The sequence below is a fragment of the Physeter macrocephalus genome, unplaced genomic scaffold, assembly GCF_002837175.3.
Source record: "Physeter macrocephalus isolate SW-GA unplaced genomic scaffold, ASM283717v5 random_64, whole genome shotgun sequence".
NCBI lineage: Eukaryota > Metazoa > Chordata > Mammalia > Artiodactyla > Physeteridae > Physeter > Physeter macrocephalus.
This window is the reverse complement of record NW_021145350.1, coordinates 64777-76082: the sequence shown is the minus strand read 5'-3', so window position 1 is coordinate 76082 and position 11306 is coordinate 64777. Positions and strand designations below refer to the sequence as shown.

General features: G+C 58.2%; 1 protein-coding gene across 1 annotated transcript; it reads right to left on the bottom strand.

The window, feature by feature from the left end:
* Positions 1-1358: 1358 nt before the first annotated feature.
* On the bottom strand, positions 1359-9930 carry NES (nestin). Its single transcript, XM_007110347.4, has 4 exons — positions 8934-9930; positions 7707-7831; positions 5862-5935; positions 1359-5620 (listed from the first exon to the last, which is right to left on the bottom strand). The coding sequence occupies exons 1-4, from the start codon at positions 9714-9716 to the stop codon at positions 1905-1907; spliced, it is 4698 nt and encodes a 1565-aa protein (XP_007110409.2). The 5' UTR covers positions 9717-9930; the 3' UTR covers positions 1359-1904.
* Between the last annotated feature and the right edge of the window lie 1376 nt (positions 9931-11306).

The following is an 11306-nucleotide window of genomic DNA, read 5'->3' as shown; positions in this document are numbered from 1 at the left end:
GGCCCCCAGCCTGGCAGCCTGGCGGCAGCAGACATGGCCTTGTTAGCAGTGAGTACAGGAAGGATAGTGGAGGCTTGGGCTGCCAGGAGGGCTGCCAGCATCCTGGACCCCAAGGGCAGAGGAGGGGGCCTGGGTACCTAATGCAAAGACTCTTAGGTGGAGGAGAAAGGCATGGGCAGAGAAACAGACAGTGAGGTTCTGTCAGGGGGCCTCCTGTCCACCCCTCCTTGTCCAGAGGATGAGTTGAGGTCAGAGGGCTTGAGACTTCATCTTCTCATCTTCCCCTGCCCTCAGCCTTGGGCCTGAGGAAAGGAAGGGCCTGCCCCTGGCCTTGGGATTGTCCCCAGACATGAAACATTTGTCTGTCAGCCCCGGCCCCACCCCCACCCAGGATATTTAGAGGTGTTGCCAGCTCTTCCTTCCCTGCAGAGCTGAGCTGAGGAGTGGTTTCTATTTGGGTATCCTGACTTCAAGGCCTTCAAGCCCCGCCTAATCCAGGAACACCCTGGTGTCACCCTGCCCTACACAGGGACCCAGAGAACTCCTGGGAAGGGGGGTACTCTTGGGAAGAAGCTGTGGCTGGGTGGACCCCCGATCTAACCCGTTATCAGCACACCCCCTCGCTGTTTTGTTTCACCCCTGACAGTTTCAGTCTATCCCGGCCTCACCTCCACTTTCCTGTCTTCTCTGTCTCCTGCTTTAGCATGGAAGGGAAGTCCTACTGAAGATCTAAACTGTAGCCCTCCTGCTTTCCCTAGCCTTCCTCCTGCTCTCCCTGCCCTGGGAGGCCCCGGAGTCACCTGGCCCAGCATCCCTCGCTGTGTGGCTGAATCTGAGGTTCAGAGAGGTTAAACGCTGACCTGAGGCCACATAGCCAGACTGAGACAGAATAGGCCTCCCTCTTCCCTTACCCCACTCTGACCCAGCCAGTCTGAGCAGACGCCAAGGCCATACAATTGTTTGGGTTTGGGGGCAAGGGGGCTTATTATGCTGGCGGCACTGAGGGGCCAGCAGCGAGGACATGCGCGGGTGAGGGTGGCCCCAAGGCTTAATCCCTGTAATCAGCGCTGTGGGCAGAGATGATGACAGGCCTGACTTCTGCAGGTGCCAAGGTCACCGGGGCTGGCCCCCCTTCCCTGATCAAGCAGCACCCCCAGCCCTCCCCAGGTCCCCAGCACTGCTGCCTGCAGCCTTCGTCTGCCTGCCTTGTCTCCCCCATGAGGCCTTCCAGGTCCTCCTCTCCTCAGGAGGCAGCCCCTCCCTAGCACTAGCAACTCCTGCTTCCTCCCCCGGTCTCTTCTGCTTCTGTGTCAGTCCTGAGGCCCCCCTGAATTAAGGAAGGATGAGTCCAGACTTCATAGGCGGAGGCATTACTTTATTCAGGCAGGGAAAAGCCAGATGGGGCTACAACATGGCTGGCATATGGGGGGGTCAGGACATAGGAGCACCCCCTCACCCCCATTAGCCACCAGCCAGACATCCCATGAGGGTGCAGTGAAGAAGGGCAGAGCTGGTAAGCCCTGGAGCATGGACCACCACGGCCCCCTCCCCTTGGAGGAGCCACTGGGCCCCTGGCCTTTTCCAGCTGATGGGATGGGGAGGAAGGGGAGTGCAAGGAAAAAGGGGGGGGGCCTAGTCCTACAGAGATTCAGTTGGCTTCAGCCTCGTGGGACAGTGCAGGGTGGATGTCCCCCTTAGCAGGGTCTAAGGGGCTGGTATCTATTCCCAGAGCCTGCATTCTTGGAACGGGTTCCTTTGCCACACCCATTTCACCTCTGCTAGCCAGCCCTCTCGGACAGAAACCACAGGTCAAGAGATAAGTTAAGGGTGCTGCCTCCGAGGAGGGAGGGGTTTGGGGATACCCCCCTGCCCAAGACCTCAGGGCAGGAGGGGGTGCTGTTCCTCTAGTCCTCCCCTGAGGACCAGGAGTCTCCATCTCCTTCTCGCTGATTGAACTTCAGGAGCTGGCCTTGGCCCAGGTGAAGAGGAGCCCCTGCCCAAGGGGTCTTCAGGGTATCCCCCTCCTCCGCCTCCTCCAAGGGGCTCCCTTGGTCGCCCTCAGGGGGCCCCGGTTTCCCCTGCCTTACTCCCTCAGACTGCTCCAGCCCGTTCACCACACCCCCATTCACATGCTCCAACTCTTCCTTCAGGCTGGGGCCCTGGCCATTGACACCAAGGGTGTCCCCTACCTCCAAGCCCGTGTCCTCCAGCCCACTGAGGGTCCCCAGAGGGCCAGGGACTTGGCCCTCCCTCTCCAAGGGAATAGCATCAGACTCTTCCTCTGATCCTGAGGCCTCCGTGCTGTCCTGGGACTCAGTCTCCAGGGCGGTCATGGGGGCATCAGATGCTGCACCCCTCAAGCCATCATCCCAGGGGACACTGACATCCATGGTCTCAGACCCCAGGAGGTTCCCTCTCTGAGGGCCACTCAGGGCCGGGAGGCTGCCCACAGCGGGCCCTGCCCCCCAACCCCTCCCCTCTTCTTCACCTTCTTCCTCTCCCTCCTCCCCACTCTCTTCCTCGTCTGCAAATCCATCAGATTCCCCATCCCGATCCCAGGCTGCAGGCTCCAGTAGCAGCTGGGGCACCTGGCCCAGAGGCTCTGCCACCTCCCCAGGGACCCCAGGAAGAAGAGAAGCCTCAGTCCCCAAGTCCTCAAATTCTTCTGACAGCTCAGAGTCATGGCCACGTTCCTCCTCCTCATCTCCCCCCTCCTCCTCCTCTGAAGGATGGGCCCCAAGGCCCTCAGAGGCCAGGACTGCAGGACCCCAGCCTTCCTTTCCAGCCTCCTCTTGAGGGGAGGGCATCTGCTCTCCAGCCAGGTCCCACTTGGGGGAAGCAGGGGACCCGAGGTAGAGGCCCAGGGGAGTGGAGTCGGGAAGGGTCTCCCCTAGCTCATCAGCCTCACTCTCTTCTCTGCTCTCCTCCCCCTCCTCCTGGAGGCCTTCAGGGATTCCCCCCGAGCCCAAATCCTCCTGATCACCCTCCACCTTTCCCAGGGCCTCAGCCCTGCCTGCCAGCCCCCAGCTAGCCTCTTGGCTCCCCTCAGCCAGGGGCTGGGGCCCAGAGGCATCTTCAGGGATTGGGATGGGTGAGCAGGACTCAGTGGGCCGTGGGCTGGGGGGCCCCAGCACTGCTTTGGCATCCTCGTTTGCTCCCTCTGAGCTCAAGGGCCTGGGTTGAGGGGTATCACTTCCATCGCAGCACGAGGTCTCAGCAGGGAACATCTCCTCTGCTTCCTCAGGGGCTTCAGGCTCAGACTCCTCCCAGCCCCTGGCAGTCTCCAGCGGGTCTCTGCTCTTCCTGGGCAGTGTGGAGAGCTCTGGCTCCAGAGCAGCTGCCTCCTCCAGCTCCTTTCTGGGCCCTTCCAAGCCCTGCACCCTCTTTGCCTCCAAACCTTCCTCCCCCAGGGGTGGCTCCATCACCTCCTCTATGGCCAGGCCGCCTGGGTCCTCCAGCCCTACCGCCTCCTGCTCCGGTCCCTGTTCCTCTCCTGCAGTCTCTAAGCCCAAGGTGACCTCTGGGGAGGCTCGGCCATCCCTGGGGGCCACATCCTCACCTTCCAACACTGGCTCTATCACCTCTGACATTCCCTGGGGAGCTGGGAGGCCCGGGGTCCCCACCTGCTCTGGCCGCTCTTCAGGGTCCTGGAGGCCCTCAGTGCCTCCCACCCCACTGGCTCCCTCAGCTGAGACCCTCTGCTCTTTGGCCTCAGAGCTCCCTGGCTGCCCCTCACCTGGGCTCCAGGCCTTGCCTGTGGCCGTCAGCTGCGGCTCCCCCTGGTCTACAGCCTCCCCCTTCCCAGCGAAGCTACCCCGTTCCCTAGGTTCCATCTCTGCCTCGTCCTCACTGTCCACTTCAGGTCTCCCAGGGGGCGTTTCCTGATCCAGTTCTTGATCCCCCTGCACCATATCTTCCCACTTCTGCAGATGTGCAGAGAGTGGCAGCTCCTGTCCCTCCTCCTCCAGGGACCTCGGTGGCTCTGGATTCTCTCCCTTCTCCACGTTCTCTTCCTCTTCCAGATACTTTTGACTTCCCTTGTCTACCTCCTCTGGAGATCTCATATTCTCTACGCTCTGCCCTCCCAGAGAGCTCAGTGATTTCTGAGTCTCCTTTTCTAGGGGTCTCAATGTCTCTTGGTTCCCTTCCACAGACCCCAGTGGTTCTTGACTTTCCTTTTCTATAGGTTTCAACATTTCCAGCTTTTCTTCTCCTGTAGGCTTTAGGGGTTCTAGAGTCTCTGTTTCTAAAGATTTCACTGCCTCTACACTCTCTTCATTTAGGGACCTTAATAAGTCTTGATTCTCTTTTTCGAGAAGTCTAACTATCTCCTGGTCTTTTCCAAGAGACTTTAGTGCCTCTGGTTTCACCTTTTCTAGAGGGCTCAACGTCATCTGGTCTTCTTTTTCTAGAGACTTCAGTGGCTGATTCTCTGTTCGTAGAGGTCTTGATGTCTCCTGGTCTTTTTCTTCTAGAGATCTCAGTGGCTCTTGATTCTCTTTTGCTAAGGGTCTCAATGTTTCCTGGTCCTCTACTTCTTGACCTCTCAGTGGCTCTTGCTCTTCCTTTTCTAGAGCTCTCAATGACTCAAAGTTCTCCTCTTCTAGAGACCTCACTAATTCTTGATTTTCCTTTCCTGGATATAAAAATGCTTCTACATTTCCTTGAAGAGATCTCATTATTTCTTGACTCTCCTTTTCTAGTGATTGCAATGTCTGTGGGTCCTCTTTTCCTATAGGCTTAAGTAGTTCTACAGTCTCTTTTTCTAGAGGTCTCATTACCTCCATCTCCTTTGCTTCTAAAGACTGCAATAACTCTTGATTCTCCTTTTCTAGAGTTTTTAGTGTTTCTAAGTTCTCTTCTTCCAAAGACCTCAGAGATTCTTGATTCTCCTTCTCTACGGATCTCATTGTCTCATGGCGCTGTTTTTCCAGAGAAATCAGTGGCTCTTGAATCTCCTCTTCCAGAGACTTCAGAGTTTCTTTTTCCAAAGGACCTGGGGAGTCTTGGATTTCTTTCATGTCCAGATCCCCCTCTTCTTGCCATGTTTCCTGCTGCAAGCTGCTTATTACTTTGACCTCTACAGCTGTTTCTTTCTCTGCCAGCCCCCAGATTTGTCCTTCCCCTTCCTCCTGGAATCTGCTGGACTCTCTAGACCCACTGGGTTCTCCATCTTTGGCCTCTAAACTGGGATGGTCAGGGCTGAGGGCTGGAGCCAGGGAGGCATGATCTTCAGAGGACTGGCCTGGACTGGGCTCTTGTTGCTTGCCCCCAGGCTCCTCTGGTCCTGGCAGGATGCTGGCAGGGATGGCCACCTTGGCTTCAGCCCACACAGCTTCTGGAACCTGTTGCATCCCGGGCAGGGAGAGAGGGGCATCCTGGGCTTTGATCTTGGCATCTGTGGCAGGGCGGGGAGCCTGAGGTGTGGGCGGAATGGGGGTGCTGGCCGAGGTGGGGGTATGGGCCTGAAGGAGTTCCTGGCTCTTCAGAAAGCCTGGCACAGGTGTTTCAAGGGTATCAGGCAAAGGTGAGGAGAGGGGAGTAGGGCTCAGGACAGAAAGCAAAGGTCCCAGACGCCGGCCCTCTGGGGTCCCAGGGAAATGCAGCTCCAGCTTAGGGTCTGGAAAGGTAGAGGGGAAGAAACGGTGTCAGCACATACAGGTTGGGGGTGGGGTAGGGGAGCAGCTTCTGGCAAGAGTGCCCTGCTCCTGCCTTTTATGGGCTGGGCTAAGAGTATGCTCGCTGCCGTGGGGGACCACGGCGTCAAGACTTAGACTGCTGCTTTTCAGGAAAGGCATCGCTCTGGGTGTGAAGAGGAAAGAAAGGTAAAGTTTTGGGGGGACCTTGGCCCCTCCTCTTACCCAGGAAGCTGAGGGAAGCCTTGGAACCACTGCCAGGTGTCTGCAGCCGGGAGTTCTCTGCCTCTAGGAGGGTTCTGGGGACAAGGGAGGAAAAGCTGGGTCAGCCCTCTGCCCACAGGCCAGCCGGCAAGCCAGCCAGGGAAAAGTCACAGCTGAGCATGCGCGTCCCTCGCCCGGCAGGCTATCTCTTCATTTTCACCACTATCACACAAAAGCCACACGGGGTTATACTTGGCTCTGCACATGAAATCACATGGTCACATCCCACAGATATCACCCACTTCGTCACACGGAGTCACACACTTATTTGGGACACACAGCTGGACTCACAGACACACAGGCAGATTCCCACACAGTCGACACAGTGTACACACACACACACACACACACACACACACACACATTGCTTAGACTAGTCCCCTCCCAACCCCAGGCCTATGACCTCATCCTCCGTGTGGGGGGCCGATTCTCATGCTAATTGCTGCCTTTGTCCACACTGCCATCTGGAGGGTCTGAGTAGGGGGCTTCCCAGGGGAAGTGGGAATTCTCAGGCCGTTCCCATGGGATAGGCTCCCTCCTCCTTCTCCCCCAGGGCCCCCAGAGCTGGTTACAGACAAAAGCCAATGAATTCAGCTCCCTCTCTCCAAATCCTTTTCATGCCTCAAAACCCAGGTTAAGCCTGCGCAGTCCTTTCCCCTCAGTGGTTTGATTTAGGGTTCAAGGCCCTCCTCTTGGGATCTCTAAGTACTCTGGATCCCAAACCTTTCAGGGCAATGGAGGTTTCTGTGTACATGCCCCTGCCTTAGTGCCCCATGGGGACTGAGGAACATCTATCTCCTCTGTGCTCTTCTTCATGATCTCTGAGTCTGGTTAGTGTTTTCTATGGTCTCACCTCTGTCCTTCTCCATGCAGCATCATGCTCCCTGAGCTCTGTGCCCCATGGAGGTGGAGCCCCTCTCTTCTTCTTCCCTAGATCCTCACTGACCTTCCCTCTCTGGGCCCTGCCTCCCCTCCCCTCCTTAACCTGTCCCAGGGCCCCTGCCTTTGTTTGCCTGTGGATTCTGGGGGCACTGTCCTCATAGCCTGTCTAGCCCTGGCTCCACCCTGCAGGCTTGGGGTACACAGCCCTTCACAGTAGCAAAGCCCCTTCCTCAGGCTTCATCAGTGGATCCTTGGCTAACCAGGCCAGTTTCCCAGAAACTGGGTTTGCCCAAGGCCACAGAGCCAGAGAAGCAGCACTTCCTTGGTCTCAACCTTTCCTGAGCCAACAGGGAATGTGGTCAGTAGAAGGGCTGGGCAGGGCCAAGGGCACTAAGGCTTGAGAGAAGCCAGGCCCCAGGACATTCAGGATGGAAGGGACCTTGGCTGTCACCCAGCCCATCTCCCATCCTCCCGACAAGGAGACTGAGGCCCAGGTCAGGTGGCAAGTCAGTGCCACCAGCCCACACCTGCAATTCCTTCTTCCTGAGGCTGCTCAAGGACATCACCCTCTCTGTGTGAGCACACACACAGAGACTGGGCGTTTCAGCCCCTTGGGGTAAGGTTCTGGATATGGATGACCCACACGTGTCCAGCCCTCTCCTTTGAAGCTGTCCCACTCAGCTATATCACCTCTCCTTGGGGGATCACCTGGGCACAGGATGATTCTCTGGTCCTGAACCCACGAGAGAGCAGGTGGGCTTAGGTGGCACACGTCGTGGTGTGGAAGGGATCAGCCTAGAGTCACAGGACCGAGCAGTGGCAGAGCCTCCACCACCCGTGGCTCTGGGCCTCTTCAGCCAAGGAGTCTGCCCCTGCATGTATGTGTGCATCTGTGTGCCTGCATGGCTCAGGGTCAACCTGTACCTGTATGTGGCCACCTCCAGGCTCAGGGACATCTTGAGGTGTGCCAGCTGCTGCCGACCTTCCAGGACCTGGGCGATCTGGCTCTGTAGGCCCTGTTTCTCCTGCTCCAGGGCCTCCACGGCCAGCTGCAGAGCAAGCCAGAGGCAGTCAGTGAAGAGACGGGGTCCTTCTGCTAACTTACCTGCATGCCCCTTGGCTGCTGCAGCAGCATCTTCTGCTCCCTGACTAACTTCTCTGCAGAGCAGATTCCTGCCTCCCCTACCCCACTTCCCGCCCACAGAACCCCTTCTGAAGCCTCCGAGAAGAGCACAGTGGCCCCTCTCAGCCCTCTCCCACGGCCTGGCTCCTCCTCTGAGGATGCTGATTAAATGGTAGCACATGCTGCTCAGAATTCAGCTCCCACAGGAAGGGGGAGGTGAGGGAGGAGAGGAGATGGGTTACAGAGAGGAGGAGAAGGAAAAAAGTGGAAGCAGAAGGAAAAACAATTAATCAACAGGCCTGGAGCCTGCAGGACTGGAAGCCAAACAGCCCCGGTCCCAGTCACTGTCTCCTGCTCCCCATGCTGGGCCCCCACCCCCTCCACTTCCCACATGTTCTGGAATCTTTCTCCTCTGAAGGCGGGGTGGGGGGGGCATGGTGAGTCCTCTGTCTGGCCCAGGCAGGAGGCTGTTTTCTCAGCTGCTGGTCACATCTGCGCAGTGTGAGGGGGAGCAGCTGTCCCAGGCCTCTGGAATGTGCTCAGGAGCCGAAAAGCCCAGACAAGGGAGAGAAGGGATGGTGGCCCCCCATCCAGGGCCCCTCACCCTCTCCTGTCAGGGGGAGGAGGGCGGCTGGGAACTTGGGGACTCTTGAGTGGCCAGGCCATCAGATCAGCACTGAGAGGGAAAGTTCTGAACGTCTTCTGAGCGACAGCAGGGCCTAGGGAGGGGTCCAGGGGCCATCAGGGTACAAAGGTGCCATTTAGACAGTGAGGAGGCTGCTGCAATGTCTTGTGCCTGTCTGCCCTTCGAGGGGGTGTGCTTTGAGGTCTGAACCTCCATCATTCCAGCCCTACACTAGACAAAGTTGTGAAAGTCTAGGACAGTGGCACCAGGCACGGTTTTCTAAGAAGTGGCCCCTGAATCTGCAGCCACCACACGTCCCACTTCCCACTCCCTTTCCCAGGTCTCTGATCCCCAACGGGACTTCCTGAAGCCTTGTCTTGCCCAGGCCCCCAGGCTTCCTCACCTGGAACTGCTCAGTAGCCCGCAGCCGCTCCTGCCAGCGGGCCTCCAACCTCTGCTCCAGCGCGGCCCTGCGCTCCTGGAGGCCGCTGCGCTCTGCTTGGAGCTGCTGCAGCTCCAGGCGACCCTCGCGGGCGCCCTGCACCGCGTGGCCCAGCCGCTCGCGGGCCTGGCCCAGCGACGTCTCCATGTGCGCCACGCGCTCCTGGTAGCCGCGCACTGCCCCGCGCCACGCCTCGCCCAGCCGCCGCGCCAGCTCCTCAACCTCGGGGGCCGGCACGGGGGGCCCGCGGGGCGGAGCGGGGCAGCGGGGGGCGCAGGCTGCCTGAGCGTTCAGGCCCGCGCGCTCCTCCTCGTGCGCCGCGCGCAGAGCCTCCAGCTCGCGCTCCAGCTCCGCTGCCTGGGTGCTCAGCCAGGCCTGGGCGCACTTTTCGGCCTCGACCGCACGCCGGCTGCGGGCCATCTCCTCCGCGGTCCGCTCCCGGGCCAGCCGCAGCTGCTGGCACCGGCTCGCCACGCCCTCCACCTCTTCTTCCAGGTTGTCGCGCGCCACCTCGGCCGCGCGCTTCTCCCGCCAGCGCTGGTCGACGAGGGCCCGCAGGGCCGCCAGCTCGTCGTCGGCACGGGCCCTCCAGGAGGCGTCCCCGGCCTGTGCCCGGAGACCCCCGAGCTCCGCGCCGAGCAGCTCATTCTGCTCCTCTAGCGCCTTGACCCGGGCCAGGTAGGCCTCCAGGCGCCGATTGAGCTCCCACATCTGAAAAGATTCCTCCCCCAGGCAGCCCTCCATCCTGCCCGTCTGACCCACCGAAGGTGGAGAGAGGCGAAGCACCGGGAGAAGCCAGCAGCTCTCAAAGCTTTTAGGACGGAAGGGTAAAGAAGACGGATGGGGACAATGACGGGGCGGGGCGCAGCTGAAGCGACTGAGAGTCGGGAGTGGGAGCGAGGCTATTCATACTCCCGCCAGCCTGGCGGGAAAAGAGGCGGGACCCAGGCCTTAACCCCTTAGAGTTCAGAGAAACGACGGCAGCCTTTGTCCCTGTGCCCCCGGTGTGCTGGAGAGTGAAACCAAAAGAAAAGCCATGCCCGGAGAAGAATCCGATCCGATGGTGGCTTTCAGGTGGAGGAGGCCGTGAGGCAAGGTCAGAACCCCAGATAAAAGCAGATTATACACAGAACTGAGCCTGTGGAGGGGGTGCCAGAGGATTCAGGCCTGCGAGGGGGTGCGAGTCTCAGTTGCTCAGCGCATCCAAGAGAGCTATCACTTACTGAATTCCTCTAAGACTCAGTTCCGTCATCCATAAAATGGGAGTGATGATGGAACTATCATGGGACTGTTGAAAGAATAGATGTGGCCATGTTTTTCGTAAATAGCAAAGGCTCACCCTCCTGAAATCCTGGAAGAAGGCAGCATTGCAGAGAGAAGTTAGAAGAGACATTGCCTGGAACACAAGAACAAATGTGTCCTATTGGGAAACACCCCGTATGCACGCACACACCCTATTTCCTCAGTCTCCACCAGGAAACGGAGAGAGCAGGCAAAAGGATGTTCTCCCCATTATTCACCTCCATCCTTTCTACTCATCTTTCATATAACCTGAGGTTCATATACCCCCTTTTTAGGTAATGGAAGCCCCCCACCCCCCGCCAGTTCGCAGGGAAGGACACCCCATCCTGGCCTCGTTGTCAGGGATTTTTGGGCAGAGGGCGCCCCCTGGTGGCTCACAGACCGGGCCAAGAAGAGGAAGCAGAAAGAAGAGGCATCTCTTAAGTCACAACTATTCCAAATTTATCGAGCCTTTGTAATATGCCAAATCATGTTCCAACATTTTATTTACGTTATCTGACTGAATCCTCAAAACATCCCTTTGAGGGTTCCACAGTTCAGGAAACGAAGAGCTCACTGAGGGCGGGAGTAGCTGGGAAGGCTTCCTGGAGGAGGAGGGGTCCTTGAACTGGGTAGTGAGAGAGGCGGGATTTGGGGTTTGTAGTGTAAAGGGGAAGCAGGGTCCGAGGGAGAGGGCCAGGGATAATGAGACTGAGGGGGTCTTTGGGGAAGGAATTTCTGCTCATGTAAATCCAATTTAGCTCTACAAGTGTTAATTGAGACCTACTGTGTGTCAGCACTCTGTCCCAGCCCTGGAGGAGCACATAGTTTGGTAATGTGAGGGCAACAGCAATGGTGGTGGAGGTAATATTATCATAATACTTAGCACCTGCGGTATCCACAGAGACCTGGGGGAGCACAGAGAATGGAGAAGATTTTCTGGAAAGGGGGTACAGCAGGGTCAATGACCAGGAGGCCATCCCACCAGGCCAACTGGGCTTTGAATTCACTACCATATGTGAAGCAGGAAGGGAGGGGCCTGTGGGCGTGGAG